The 14,192-nt window shown below is 46.2% G+C and overlaps 3 protein-coding genes across 10 annotated transcripts in view; 1 reads left to right on the plus strand and 2 right to left on the minus strand.

Moving 5' to 3' along the window:
* Nucleotides 1–392, minus strand: part of SLC38A6 (solute carrier family 38 member 6) — a 39,690-nt gene extending 39,298 nt beyond the window's left edge. Inside the window, exon 1 of one of the 2 annotated variants that reach the window (XM_062630768.1) lies at nucleotides 195–392. In XM_062630768.1, coding sequence (XP_062486752.1) covers nucleotides 195–326 — 132 coding nt within the window. In that variant the 5' untranslated portion in view covers nucleotides 327–392. Of the gene's footprint in view, nucleotides 1–188 lie in introns of both variants that reach the window. The other variant, XM_062630767.1, reaches the window with a different exon arrangement.
* Nucleotides 364–13,889, plus strand: TRMT5 (tRNA methyltransferase 5). 6 transcript variants are annotated; one of them, XR_009967034.1, is made up of 7 exons: nucleotides 829–939; nucleotides 2,213–2,862; nucleotides 3,267–3,391; nucleotides 4,939–5,593; nucleotides 6,580–6,682; nucleotides 12,616–12,907; nucleotides 13,000–13,889. XR_009967034.1 is itself a non-coding variant. In XM_062630765.1 (6 exons), exons 1-5 carry the CDS (start codon nucleotides 905–907, stop codon nucleotides 6,642–6,644), a joined length of 1,530 nt encoding a protein of 509 aa, XP_062486749.1. In that variant the 5' UTR covers nucleotides 829–904; the 3' UTR covers nucleotides 6,645–6,658; nucleotides 13,000–13,889. The 6 variants fall into 6 exon arrangements, 3 of the variants coding, with proteins under 3 accessions (XP_062486750.1, XP_062486749.1, XP_062486748.1); XR_009967035.1 differs by having other exon boundaries at nucleotides 6,580–6,658; XR_009967036.1 differs by lacking the exon at nucleotides 6,580–6,682.
* The window catches only part of MNAT1 (MNAT1 component of CDK activating kinase), a 124,959-nt gene continuing 120,236 nt past the window's right edge, over nucleotides 9,470–14,192 (minus strand). For both annotated transcript variants that reach the window (XR_009967038.1, XM_062630769.1), the window contains one exon: nucleotides 9,470–10,652. Coding sequence is in view for 1 of the 2 variants with exons in the window: in XM_062630769.1 (XP_062486753.1) it covers nucleotides 10,532–10,652 (121 nt within the window). In the remaining variant the exon portion in view is untranslated. The remainder of the gene's footprint in view (nucleotides 10,653–14,192) is intronic.

A 14,192-nucleotide genomic window follows, 5' to 3' on the forward strand; every position in this document is an offset into this window, starting at 1 on the left:
CCTATCGTCTCTTCCAAGCCAAGCACGGCCGGGGCAGGCGGCAAGCCGCGGAGAGCGGGACCCCGCGGCTCGGGGAAAGCAGAGCCGAGCCGGTACCCACCGCCCCCCCCCCGACGGAGAGGGCCCGGGCAGTTCCGCGGCCGCAGCTCCATGAGAGCTCCCCACCGCAGCGCCAGCCACCCCCTCACATGCACGCTGCCCGGCGGCAGCAGCGGGGCAGACTCCCCGTCCTCGTCCGCCTCCTCATCCTCTGGCTGCTCGCGGGCGGACAGATACCAGCCCCGCTCGGCCCAAAGCTGCCCGGCCCCCCGCGGCCGCAGCGCCATAGCACCCCGAGCCCCGCCGCCTCGCCTCTGAGGGGAGCGCCCCCGAGGGGAGGGGCCGCGGCGGAGGGGGCGGAGCCGAAGAGCCGGCCCCGCCTTCTCCCTCGGCGCGGCCACGTGGCGTCACGGCGGCGGCGATGACGTGAGGTCGTGCGCGCGGCTGGGCTCGGCATGAGGTGAGGGCAGGGGACGCTGAGGGGCGGTAGCTTCGGCAACGGGGAGGCCTCTGAGCAGGGGGCCCCGGTGCAGGGGGTCCCCTCGGCGGCCCCGGCCTCACGGCTTCCGGAAGGGGCTGCGCAGCTCCGCCAGCAGCGGGCGGCCCGGGCGCTGCGGGCCTGAGGCGGTGGCTGTCAGTGGGGCTCCCGTCAGGGAGGGGCGCTGACCCCGGGGAGGCTCCGCCCCGGCGAGGGTCTCTTCACCGGGTGGGGCCTCAGCGGCTCGCGGGTCTCTGTATGTGGTGGTCGGCGTTCCTCGTAGAGGCCGGGGGGAGCGGGCAGCGGGTAGCAGGCAGCAGGCAGCAGGCAGCAGCCCTTCAGCAGCTCTCTCCTCCCTGATTTACCTCAGGTTATTCTGGGGGCAGAATGGGGCAAACGGGGACCTCGGTTAGGAGGGACAGGTAGGCCTTTCCATAATTAGTCTGGGAAGTCGTCTTCCGAGGGTGTGGGTGCAGTGACACCCAGCCACACTTCTATATTGGGTATTACTAATACCGAGAAGCCCGTGAGAACTAGGCCAGCAGTTTCCAGCTATGGAGAAGGGGAATGTCTGAGGAAAACATTGGGATGCTCAGGCCCTTGGATGAAGGATTTCTCCTCTGTAGCAGACATGAAGAATGTAATGTTTATTTTTTGTCAACAGGAAAAGAAGATGTGTGTTGTCAAAAACTTGGCTTAGGGAAATGAGCTGGGAGATGTAGGGAGTCCCAGCAAGGAGCTGGGATTTGCAGGGGAGGGAGGATGGGAGTAGGGTCAGCTTTGCTAGGGCTGGTGCTCAGCTCCTTTTTTGAAGAAGAGACCATATGGCTTGTTCCCCTGAAGGAGGGCAGTGCCTTGTACATCGGGGTGTAGATGTCTGAGGCAGGCAAGAGAACCAGTTTCCTGTTGGAGCTAGTTTGCATTTCTCTTGTCAACCACCAATCTTAGAACAAACTTCCCAAGAAGTGAGGAAAAGCATCAGCCTCTCACAGCACCTAAATCATCAGTTCCCATCTAGGAGTACTGACACTGAGTCAGAAAAGTCGGGCCCCTTTGGGCCATGTTTAGTGTAGGAGCTATTTAAAAAGAAGCGTAAAGCTACATTTCAAGTCCCCATCCTATTAACTGTACAGAGGAGTTCAGTTACTTGAACAGACATTACTAATGCTCCTCTGTACCATTAGGAGAATTCGGCATTTAATTAGTGGTCTTTCTGATGTGCATTTTGTGGAGCAAAGACACTGTGGAGTGTGTAACCCCTTAACCTGGAGGCAGAAATTGCTGAAGAGTGATTATGACCACTGTTGCTAATAACTGTTTTCTAGCAATCACTGCTTGGTAATAAATCTTATCAGAGACAGAAGGGATCCAAAAGTAGGAATAAGACAGTAGAAGTTTTTCCATTTGGCTTACTGAGCTTAATATCACATTTATTAGAACAAAGGGAGGTCATTGTTTTTTGGCAGAAGGGGATTATGTCACTGCTTAAAGTTAATGTTGAAGTCTAAAAGTACATTTGCAGGAGGACAGAAATTTGTGGTATATAATTCATAATAAAGAGCTTTACTAAACTACTGTGGATTGTTTGGTACAGATGGAAATTCTAGTATAAGAGAACAGCAAATCCATTTGATTTGCAGCCTTTTTAATGGAATGATTACATAATGTCTATAAAATGAATGATTTCTCTTCTAGGACTTTATGGAGTTTGGGATACTCTGCCAGACTACTGAAAACTAATGATTTTAGGACAGCTGCAGCAAATACATCATTTCCAGCAGTTTGGACACTGCTGGCTCGATATTCTGGCATAATACCTGGGCTCTTCGTAGTAGTTAGAAAAAATAGATTTTTTACAATGCCTGACACTGTGGAGGATAAAGCTGACCTCAGACTGTATTCACCACATCCTGGAGTGCGTGGGATGACACAACTCGACAGAGAAGCTTTTAAAAGGACAATTGTTGTTCCAGTTCTGAAAGTCAAGACAGAAATTGTATATACTTTGTTGAAGTCCCTAAAACACGTGGTACTCCAGCGTCCTGGTCTAAAGCGAGTGATTGAGGATCCAGGAGATGAGAACAGTAGATTTCTCATTCTGGATCCTCATAAAATACCAGAATTCTCATTGGGAGAATCAGAGCAAGAGGTATTAAACCAGCTTAATGTTCATCCTGAGGTGTCCAAGTATAACTTGGAGCTGACTTATGAGAATTTCAAGTCAGAGGAGATACTAAGAGCAGTCCTTCCTGAAGGTCAAGAAGTCACCTCTGGGTTTAGCCGTGTTGGTCACATAGCTCATTTGAATCTTAGAGACCATCAGCTTCCATACAGACATTTGATTGGTAGGTAAAAGAACTCAAAAAAGTAATTCATATATTTAATATATTGTTAAAAAGACATTTAACAATTATTCTACTGATAAGTTATTTACCTGTACAAATAATACTTTTGAGGGCTTTTTGTTGCATTGTATTTTGACTTTAAATAGCCTTTGCCAGTGCTGTAGCTGTGCACAGGTGTAGTCTCTTCTCTTGCAGTAACTGTAGTCTCACTTCACTGAGATTACATGGAGTAGTGGATCAGGGTAAAGTACATGCCTTAGAAAGGTGTCGCATCTGCAACACTGAATCATCAGAGGAAGGTTGTTCTAATACTTCAATTAATTGTAAACTGCAGTGTTTGTATTTCTTGTAGAGCATTAAAAGATTTTGGTCCCTTAACCGGAATATCTTTTGCCCTCTCTCAGGCCAAGTTATAATTGACAAGAACCCAGGCATCACCTGTGTAGTAAATAAAACCAGTATTATTGACAGCACATACAGAAATTTTCAAATGGAAGTGCTTGCTGGAGAGAGCAACCTGGTAACCAAGGTACAGTTGATTTTCTCCTCTTATTTTAAATTTAATGTGCTAAACCCGAAAGACATCTACTGGACATATGTGCTGAAGAGATGCTGTTAAAACTGATCCTTTACATGGTGCCCTTCCTGTCACCTGTTTTAGAGTGTAAGAGTTGGCAGTTACTTCTGCATTCACTTGTCCTGGTCTGACAAGGGTAAACTCACAACCATAAAGATCATGAAGATACGTATTCTTTGAAGTTCACAGCCTAGGTTTTAATGATCTAGAACAGCATGTCATGATATTTTACTGATATGTGACAGTAGCAGGTTTCTTGCAGACATGCTAATTACAAACTTTGTAGTAGGGGGTGTTGCTCACTCTAAAGCCAGCATATTTTATGGATTTGATCTAAGAAATTGCTGTTTCTTCATTTCACCAAGCCTTGTGCAGGGGCTGGTATTGAATGTAAGAGTGTGTTTCTAAATCTCAGTGGCTTTGTAATGTAGGCAAGATTTTGCCTGTGCCTTTTCCCTTTCCAGTCAGCAGCAAGACAAACCTCATTTCTCCTGTGTTTTGACATTTTTCAGGTGTGAAGAACTACGTAACTGCCATGCAGGGTTTCTTGGCTTTAGCTGTAAACTTGGCCACTGGTTCGACCAAAAAATATTTTTCCTGTTAGCAGTTCTGTGCTTTTAGAAGAGAAAATATTAGATTACTAAATGAAAAAGATGTCTAGCTTGGTAGAACATCCTGTACATGCACAGAGAAGGCATTTGAATCGTCAAGGCAGAAGTGACAGTCAAACACTATGCAGAGGGTATTAGCTCATTGAGCACACATCTAGCACACCACTGAGCTGCACACTGAGCAGTGCAGATGTTTCAGTATGTTTCTTGCTGGCAAAGCAAAAGAAGCAGTGATTTGGATACAAAGATACTTCAATTCACAGTCACACAATTCAAGTGTGGTGGTGCAAAGTATTATCTTGCATCCCATTCTCATCTGAATACATTTTCTTTTTAGGTCTGTTCTTAAGTTAGTGCTCATCCCAAAGTTTGGGTTTGTATCAGTTTTTAGATGCTGTCACCTTGAGAGATAAAATACGGTATTTTTTCAAACTGCAGGGTGGCTCCCAGGGACTTTGAATTTGGGTGACTGTTGCCATTTGTGTGCTGCATCATTCTCAGATGCTTATTTACTATGTGGACTCCACTGAGGAGAGCTCAAGGCATATTCCCAAGGTCTGCTTTCAATAAAGGAGCTGTCAGCCAGCCACAAAAAAAAGCCTCAGATTATTATCTTTTTAAATGGTAAATTTAAGTTGCTGTTTTATTTCCACCTGGTGATTGAGACATCCATAAGCCAGCCATCTGGATTGCCAGTCGGAACATTCCTTATTGCTATTTCTGTTGAGTAGATCTGTTTATACAAGTCTCATGTTTACTATTAGTGGGACAAATGTCAATTACATTTTGATAAAGCACCTTAATTTTTAGCTGTCTTAACAACTGATAGTACTTAAATATGCCTGCAATTTGAACACAGAGGCTTAAGCAAATGTCTTGGACTTTCAGGTCAAAGAAAATAATATTGCGTATGAATTGGACTTCTCTAAAGTCTACTGGAACCCACGTCTCTCCACCGAACACAGTCGTATCGTTGAGCTTTTGAAGCCCAATGATGTCCTTTTTGATGTCTTTGCTGGGATTGGACCTTTTGCTATTCCAGCAGCAAAGAAAAAGTGCCATGTATTTGCAAATGATCTCAATCCTGAATCCTACAACTGGCTCCTGCACAACTGCAAACTGAACAAAGTAGATGACAAAATTAAAGCATTCAATATGGATGGCCGGGACTTCCTGCTGGGGCCAGTAAGAGAAGAACTAAGTAAAGAGCTCCCACTTCAGAAAGAAGAACAAAAAACCTCTTTTCACATAGTTATGAATTTGCCAGCTTTGGCTATTGAATTTCTGGATGCTTTCCGGCATCTCCTGGTCAGAGAACCATGTGGCACTGCTGGTCTTCCCACGGTGCACTGCTATGGTTTCTCCAAACACGAGAACCCAGCCAAAGACATCCAACAGCGAGCTGAAGCTTCTCTAGGAACCTCCTTGGATGGGCGCTGTTCAACTTACCTGGTTAGAAATGTTGCACCCAACAAGGAGATGCTGTGCATTAGCTTCCAGATCCCAGCGGATGTGCTGTGCAAGAGGCCCTGCCCTGACGAAGGTAAGGAACAAACCTACGTGGCACATGGATTTCAGGCTACACCTTGTGCTGTCTCAGGCTGGTCCCACCTTGTCAGCCCTGTGGGCCACTCCAGCCATATGACAAGGATTTTGTATTTGGTTGTGGAGTGTGGAGGCTGCCGGCTGGAGCCTGCACATGTGCAGCAGCTGCAGGGCTTCACGCGTGCTCGGTGACAGCGATCTGCTCTTCTGATCCCAGCATGAGCCTCCACAGAAAAAATGGTGGACTGGATAGGATCATCCCACAGGCCATAAACCAGAGTTTTGTGCCTTAGATCACATTCTAGGGGAGGATAGGGTGTCTAATGCCAAGCACACATTTCTGAGAGCTGAATACTTCAGAACTGGAGCTTCATTTTCACCCAGGGTGGAATGGCGTGCTTCCAAGAGATGGGTCCCAGTCCTGACCTTCTCCCTTATGCTTGTGCTGACTCAGTTTAGGTCTGGAGTCACTGCATCAGCAGAATCAGCTTCTGTACAATTTAACTGGGAAACAGATATCTTTAATTGAGAAACTAGAGATCTTTAATGGTGTATATGAGTTTTATTTTTTCATATAATCAGTCGTTTCTTGAAGCACTTGCAGAAACTCATTGGTTTCAGTGATCTTGGGCTTTCCACTAGGTGAGGAGGAGGGAGAGGGGAGACTTTTCAGCCTGCAGTTACGTGAACTGGAGGAAAGAAGGTTTTGATGAAACTTTGATGCCGTGAAACTTATTTTTACACTCTTGTTGGGTAGCACTGAGATGTAGGTCAAAATGTACCTCAATACAGGTTTTTTGGAAGTATTTAGTAAAAATCCCCATTACTGCTGTAACAGTTTTTGTTCATGACTAACAGGTAATCCCAGTTTTAATTTTCATCTCTTCTTCTTAAATCCCTGAAGTGTTACATGGTTTGTGGTTTGGTTTAGTTCAGTCTGTTTAGCGTACTTTAAATAATTGACTTCTTTTAATGTTTTTCCAGAAAAAAAAGCCTCCAAACGTCTGTGCACCAGCAATGAGTTTTCTGAAGACAAATTTCTGAGCTGAAGACTAGAGTTACGGTAACTGCCTCAGTAGTTTAAGAGGTACACTGAGATTACCTCCGGTTTACTCCTTGAGTTATTTGAAGCATACTTCCTATGTTGCCCATCTCTGGTGCCAAGGTGCAGAATGCATGTTGCAACTTCCCTCTGTCAGGCTCCCTTCCTGCAGTTACCTTTTCTTGGTTTTCACTGTGGGATCGGTGAGCAGATTGAAACTGTTCTTACTACAAAAAACTAAAACTTTGCTTTTATGTAATAAAGGTGTTTTGGTATTTTTTCTGCTCTCTGTTGTTTCATGCCCCATGGTAGATCAGTGGCACAGGCCATGAGAGTTTTCTGCTATGTCACTTTGATAATCTGGGGCTTGTGGTGAAAACAGATTTTTGTATTTTGTTGGGACTTGTATAACGCTTGGTTGGATTCTCTCTGACAAACGGGTCTTGTGTCTAAGAATATGGGATTAGTGCTTGCAGATGCACTAACAGCTCCTGTGTAAGTGACATCACCTTTCAAAAACCTGACCCAAGATACAAGAAGGCCCAAATGGCCACAGGTACTTGTTCTTAGGCTTCTGAGTAAGAAATGCTTTTTAACACTGAGATGTACTTAGGGATTGGAAGTAGTCAGTTGGCTCTTAACTTAGCATTTGCCCACCATTAAAGAAGGAAAGACTCTAAAATTGTTGGCACATCCGCAGGTGTTGAAGTGCAAGACCCAGTACCTGGTTCAGTGGTCTCTTGCCTTGAGCCGCATCCTCCTGTGGCTTCCCTGCCCCTGCTGCCTCCCAGCGTTCCCCTGCCTCCAACTGCTCCTCTGCTGCAGTCCCTGGGTGATCTTGCTGACTGGCTGCTTGTATTCTGCAGGGATTTGAAAAGCCTCTGCCTTTGATGGCCTTCACTTACACATCCGGACTATTGTTGGGCAATGTCAACCACAAACAGTTTATTTGGACAGAGGCCTTGGTTCAGCCTCTCAGTTTCAGACATTTTTCTTCAGTCCCAACTCACGCATAGCAACTCAGTGAGCAAATGTCCATCACCTTAGTCCTGCTGTTATGGCTCTTTCACTGGAGCCTGCAGCCTGGTGTCCTGCTTCTCACCCAAACAACTGGTGAGGCCCAAGGATTTTGCATTACTGCCTTTCCCTTGGCTCCGCAGCCAGGGCTTCTGAGCAGGCCTTTGGAGGTCTGTTGTCCCTGGACTGCATTTATCAAACCAGGGGTCAAAAATCATGACTCACTCCTACTATCTTGAAAGCTGCTGTATAGGTCCCTTCCCTGGCCTGCTGCTCCAGCCCCAGCATTCCTCTGCTGCCCTTTAAAATAGTATCTCAACAGCTTCGATCTGTTTGTCATCCTGTTGTCAATGACAGGCACGTTGTACCCTCTCCCCACCAGCCACTGCTCCTTGAAAAGCAATGTGTGCTGTGGTTGCTGTCTGCTACATTTTCTGACACTGCTGTGTGATTTCCTACCCCTGCCCTGCAGGTTTCTCGTAAACATTCAAAAGCTGCTCTTGTTCTTCAGCGCCCTCCATGAACCCTGCTGTAGCAACAAGGCCCTCACCACGCTGGAACAATGTAGCCACCCTGTGATCCACACTAAGGGGACTGTCCATACTGCTGGAAACTGCAGGTCCCTTTTTGCGCATTGCTTCACAGTCCAAATTTAGGACTTCCTGGCACTCCTGCGCTAACAGAAACCTGGCTTTAATCAACAAAATGGGTTAGTAAATCTTAAACGCGTAAGAAAGAAGTATGTGGGGGCTGGAAAAAGAGACAAGCCAAGTGAGCCTAGGAACACTGTCAGAGTATACAGGGATGCAACAAGGAAGGCCAAGGCCCACTACGAATTGAGTCTGGCAGAGAACATTAAGGACAACAAGAAGGGCTTCTCAAAGTCATCACCAAGCATGTAGAAGAAATCAAGTCTGCTGGTGACATGAAGCTAGGCGACTGGCTGGTACACCCGAGGGTTGTGCTGCCATTCAGTAGGACCTTGACAGGCTGGAGAACTGGGTGGAGAGAAACCTAATGAGGTTCAGCAAGAGCAAGTGCAGGGTACTGCACCTGGAGAGGAAGAACCCGAAGTACCAGTACAGGCTGGGGCTCACCTATGAGAGAGCAGTTCATCTGAGAAGGACCTGGGAGTGCTGGTAGGTAAGTTGACCGTGAGCCAGCAGCGTGCCCTTGCAGCCAGGAGGGACAATAGTATCCTGGGGAGCATGGGGAGGAATGTGGCCAGGTCAAGGGAGATGATCCTCCCCCTCTACTTGACCCTGGTGAAGCCACATCTGCAGTACCATGTCCAGTTCTGGGCTCCTCAGTACAAGACAGACAAGGAGCTACTAAAGAGGGTCCAGTGAAGGGCCACAAGGATGGTCAGGGGTCTGGGGCATCTCTCTTATGAGGAGAGACTGCGGGAGCTGGGCCTGGTTAGTCTAGAGCAGACTGAGAGGGGATTTCATTAACGGATATAAATATCTCAAAGAGAGTTGCCAGGAGGATGGTGCCAGGCTCTTGAGTGGTGCCCAGTGACAGGACAAGGAGCACTGGCCATAAACTTAGTTTCATTTCAGCAAGAGGAAGAATTTCTTTACATTGAAGGTGGCAGAGCAGAACAGGCTGCCCAGGGATGTTGTAGAGTCTCCCTCTCTGGAGACATTCAGAACCCACCTGGACATGTTCCTTTGTAACCTGCTTTAGGTGGCTCTGCCTTGGCATGGGGTTTGGACCAGATGATCTCCAGAGGTCCAGTCCAACCCTAATGATTCTGTGAAATTTTGGCACCTCCCTCCACCTCCCTTAGCAAAGAAAGCACTGAGTCTGGAATAGAGCTTATTCTTCTCTTTATTACAACACAGAAAAAATTCACTCATTCAATGCACTCCTCAGAGCAGCATTAAACAGCTATTAACAGATGACCCATAAAACGTGGGCCAGGCTTTATTTACTCTTGAGGCACACACTATCCTGAGCGGTTTCCAGTCTCCTGCAGTTTATACACACACCCATGGCAAAGACCAGTCCTGCCACAGGAAGACCATCTCTGCTGCAATTAGTCTACATTCTGCTATAAGGAGAGGGGAAGGAACATGTAAAAACAGCAGATGGAGTGACAAGGGTCGTCCCAAAAGCCAGATGACAAAGGGAGGTTCCTGCTCAAAGAATCTCTGAACATACAATCAAATGGAGCTTATCAGGGAAAAAAAAAATAACCCCAATTTTGACAACGCTAATGACTTAGCCTTGTATCAAGGCTTCTTAGATTTCTTGTAGAGAAACTCACTTGAAGGACTTCCAGCTAAAGATCTGTTTTCCAGACAAAGGTAAGAACCAAGGGACATGGGTAAGGATCCTGTACAAGAGTTGTGTCAGCACAGCTCCAAGGTTTCTCATCTCATCCAGCTGGCAGGAGGAAAACCCCACTTGTCTAAACTGGAGAAACTAGTTTTATGGGAAGAAAATGTAGGCTTGAATACTGACACTAAATGTTATAATCAAAATGGCATTTAAATGCCTGTGCAGATAAAACCCTGCAATAAGAGTAAAGCCACAAACTTTTTTTATTGAAGTCTGGCTTTAAAAAAAAAAATTCCAAGTGTATTTCTTTAAACCTCAAGCATACACAGCTGAGTTATTCACATCTTCCATTAGACATGGCTTAATGCTTCAGCCTCTGTCAGCTCCATGACTGCATGTGCTTCATGACTAACAAGTTTCCCTCTATACAAAAATGCATTGACATTTTACAAATGCTGTTATTTCCTCTAACACTTACACACAGCTGGTTTTACACAGAATAGGGACTGCAGTGTAGCCATTGTGCACATGGCAGCAGTTTTACTCCTTGCTCCGTTTGGTGTCCCTTGATCAGAGGCTGAAGCATGCCGGCTAATTGGGGTGCCAGAATAGACCACTGAAGGCATCCTGTAAGGCTCGGCTGCAAGCAAGAGAGGAAGTGTAGCCCCCAGCGACATCCTGGGGAGAAGCGGCTCGCACGTGGGCGAGATACCTGAAACAAAGAGAAGCAGCATTTCAGACCAGAAATAAACACATCAGACACCTGTGTGGTTCTCAGCACAGTCAGGTCAAAGATGCTTTTTGGGAGAAAGCAAGGACATGGAGCTGCCCACTGCTAGCCGCCTATGAAGGGATCAGTATACAGCTTTACCAGTTGAAATGATGGCAATGCCGATGGACCTTCAGACAAGCTGCCCAGCAAACACACTGAAAAAAACTGGCTCTGGCAACAGGCTGCACAGAGTTAAGAACACTCACTGGGTTGCATTTTGGTACTTGTTCTGGGGGCAGGGCTGCATTTCTTTCTTATAAGCTGATGATGACACAAGCTTTCCTGCACTCCCACAGGAGTCAGTTTCAGCTCTGTCCAGTTAGCACTACGCCCTCCCAAGAGCCAACCATGCCGATTGCTCTGATAATGACAGGGCTAAACTTTCTGCTATCACATCTATCTGTATCTGCATTAAGTCCACTGACACCAGGTAATTAGGTATGTGGAAGGCTGTCATTTTGGCTGAAGCAGCTGCTGAACTGCACCATGATTTCATCATCATCATCTAAGGGGCATGTAGCAGTAGGACAAGGGGAAAGGATTTTAAACAGAAAGAGGGGAGATTTAGATTAAACATTAGGAAGAAGTTCTTCCCTGTGAGGCTGGTGAGGCAGTGGCACACGTTGCCCAGAAAAGCTGTGGATGCTCCATCCCTGGCAGCGTTCAAGGCCGGGTTGAATGGGGCTTTGAGCAACCTGGTCTAGTGGAAGGTGGCCCTGCCCATAGCAGGGGGGTTGGAACTGGACGATCTTAAGGTCCTTTCCAACCCAAACCAGTCTGTGATTCTATCATCTTTGCCACCAAATTTTACACCAAACCAGCCAGGCTGATGTTAAAACATTCTGCCTGTGCTAGCCCTGCTGCAAGCTCTTAGCTCCCCTCAGCCCCTTCTGAGGGCTCATACCCAAGAGCTCCCACTAAAGGTGTCTGCTCAGGAGTATGTGGATGGTTTCATTCAGTGCTTTAACCACAGAAGTCCTTGCATCCCACGTAAGACAGATATAAGACAAGGTTCTTGGCTAGTTTTGCACCAAAACCATTTCAAATACAAAGACAGCCACAGGCCCAGCACAATCAGCACAATGACCGTCCCAAATTCCAAACGCCAGATAAAATACCATAAATGAGAACTGCTTTTCAGAGTGGCCATGTGAGCCTCTGAGCTTCAGCTAGCTGTTTTGATTCATTGCTTGGTACATGTTGCTCCTGGGAAGGTTGAGTCACTCCATCTCTGGCTTAGCAATTCAAGCATAAACTTGCAAAATGCATACAGCCTTTTATAATGTTATCCTGAGAAACCTAAACCAGCTGCACTTCTGGCAGGAAAATACAGGACCACCGGTAAAATATCCAAAACAGTTGCATCTTTTAATTTATGACTGTACACTGTTTCCATAAAGAGTATATAAAACAGGTCAGATTTTATAGGTAAGACATAATAAACAGTCATACCCATTGAAGCCATAAATGTGTAGAAAAAGAGATTACTTAGAAATGATTAATTACAGTTTTAAAACTGTGTTTCTTGCACCTAATAACCACAATGCACAGACATGAGCAAGATTTCTGAGTGATTGCTGGTGATACTGAAGCTGAGAGACTGAATTTGCCTCCTGCGGCTGGGCTGAGGTGACCTCTGCTACTTGGTACCAACGTGGGACAGAGCCCGATCCTCACTGTTGGACATGGGCTCCCATCAGCACAGCAGAGACCCTGGGGCACAAACCCACTTCACAGTGTTTCGTCCACAGGGAACTGACAAACACAGCAGCAAAGCCGGTCCTTTCTCTTCATCTACAGGGGAAGCTGGTCTACAGAGAGCTCTGGTTTGGGGGGAGAACGCACTTAACGGATTTTGACTTCTTTTTTTAACATTTTTATTACTTGTCCCTTAATATTTTAGGAGGAAAATCTCATCCTTCCCAAAGGCCTTTTAGAACTGCTGTATAAAACAAGAGCTCCTTCCCCCAGCCAGCAATGATGAAGGAATACTGACAACAACAAATAATTTCCTTCAAAACACTGGTTTGAAACTATCTCCACCCTCCAAGCCAGAGAGTATTACAAAAATCAATTCCCTCTCAGATTTCACATCTGTCATGGTTTTTTTCATTGCAGAAACTTCAATTTTCCACTCCTGCGTGGAGCAGTCCAGAGAAAACAGGGGATTACTTTACGTTTCTCCATTAACAAAGGTCGGCTGTGTTTTTCATTACTTTTCTTATCATTTGTTACTTATACAGCACTGGAAGGAGAGAGAGAGAGTCTATTGTTTCCTTTTTTTTAGGCCACCTGAAATTGGGGCATTAGTTTCATAACACAACCTGATTTACAGCTATTACAGCACTTACGGTTAATTGGTATGTGATCTCTGAAGCAATACAAAATCATTGATAAAAAGACTCCTATCAACTTTTACTATGGCAACCTGTGTTAATTACCCTTCCTCCTGTGGAACAAGCCTGACAAGCTGCTGGCTGTCAAGTGAGGTCTTTATTTTCTTGTTAAGTATCTGAACTTACTGCTCTTGACTGTTTAATTACTGTGGTACACCAGGCAATTGCAAAGAGAAGCCACACAATGAGAAGTGAATGTTTTGCCGGCTTTTCCCCACCAATCACCATCTGTGCAGCCTGAATCCGGCTGTGCCCTTCACAGGAGAATCTCTCTGAACTGGATTCCTGGGGTTTCTGGCAGAGGTCAACACATCTTTTCATGTACACCTTTACAACAGCAGCAGGAAGAAGCGCCTGCCAAGTTTTATTTCCAAAAAGTCAAGCTCCGTTAGGTCTTGGGACCTGGAGGTAATTGCTCTCACTAGTTAGCAAATTCCAGCACTCTAGGTCTGTTTTTCATAGGTTTATTTTAAGTATCTGTAAATCTTATAAGCAGAAACCAGGAAAGAGAGGTTTGCTTTTTCTGGTGCAGAGTTTTTTAGTGTAACTTGTTTTTACTGCAGGGAGACTGAAGTTAAAAAAAGCCTGCACCATTATTTCTGAGCAAGGCTAAAGGGCCGTGTGTTCTCTGCCCCATGGTTTCACACTTCTCACTGTAATGCCTGCACTCCACTTCGGGCTCTGCCCAAACAAGTTTCCTTTCCTTAGCTGCAGCCGTTGGATGTTGATTTTTCCCATTAACCTTTCACATCAATTAAAACACATCGTATTTTGTTCTTCATGAGCCTTCAGGGGGCTCACTCCTGACCTCTGGTTTCTCATCACCATGCAGGGAATGGGGGGATGATTTTTAAAAAGCCTCCTGCTTTCAAGGGAAGAGGTGTAATTCACACTTGGTGCAGAGACTCGCAATCAAGCTGGTCACTCCTGGAGTAGGTTTCCGTCATGTTTTCTCTTTTCCGAAGGCTGTGTCACCATCACTTCATCAGGAGTGACGGGGACCGTCTCAGACCTACACAGCAGCTTGATCCCCTATGCCCTTCCACCCACTGCCCAGGCAGCCTCAGCACCCCTTCGCATGGCT

This window comes from Pezoporus occidentalis, unplaced genomic scaffold, assembly GCF_034315485.1.
Source record: "Pezoporus occidentalis ecotype Australia unplaced genomic scaffold, CSIRO_AGI_Poc_V1 ctg36, whole genome shotgun sequence".
NCBI classification, from domain to species: Eukaryota; Metazoa; Chordata; class Aves; order Psittaciformes; family Psittacidae; genus Pezoporus; species Pezoporus occidentalis.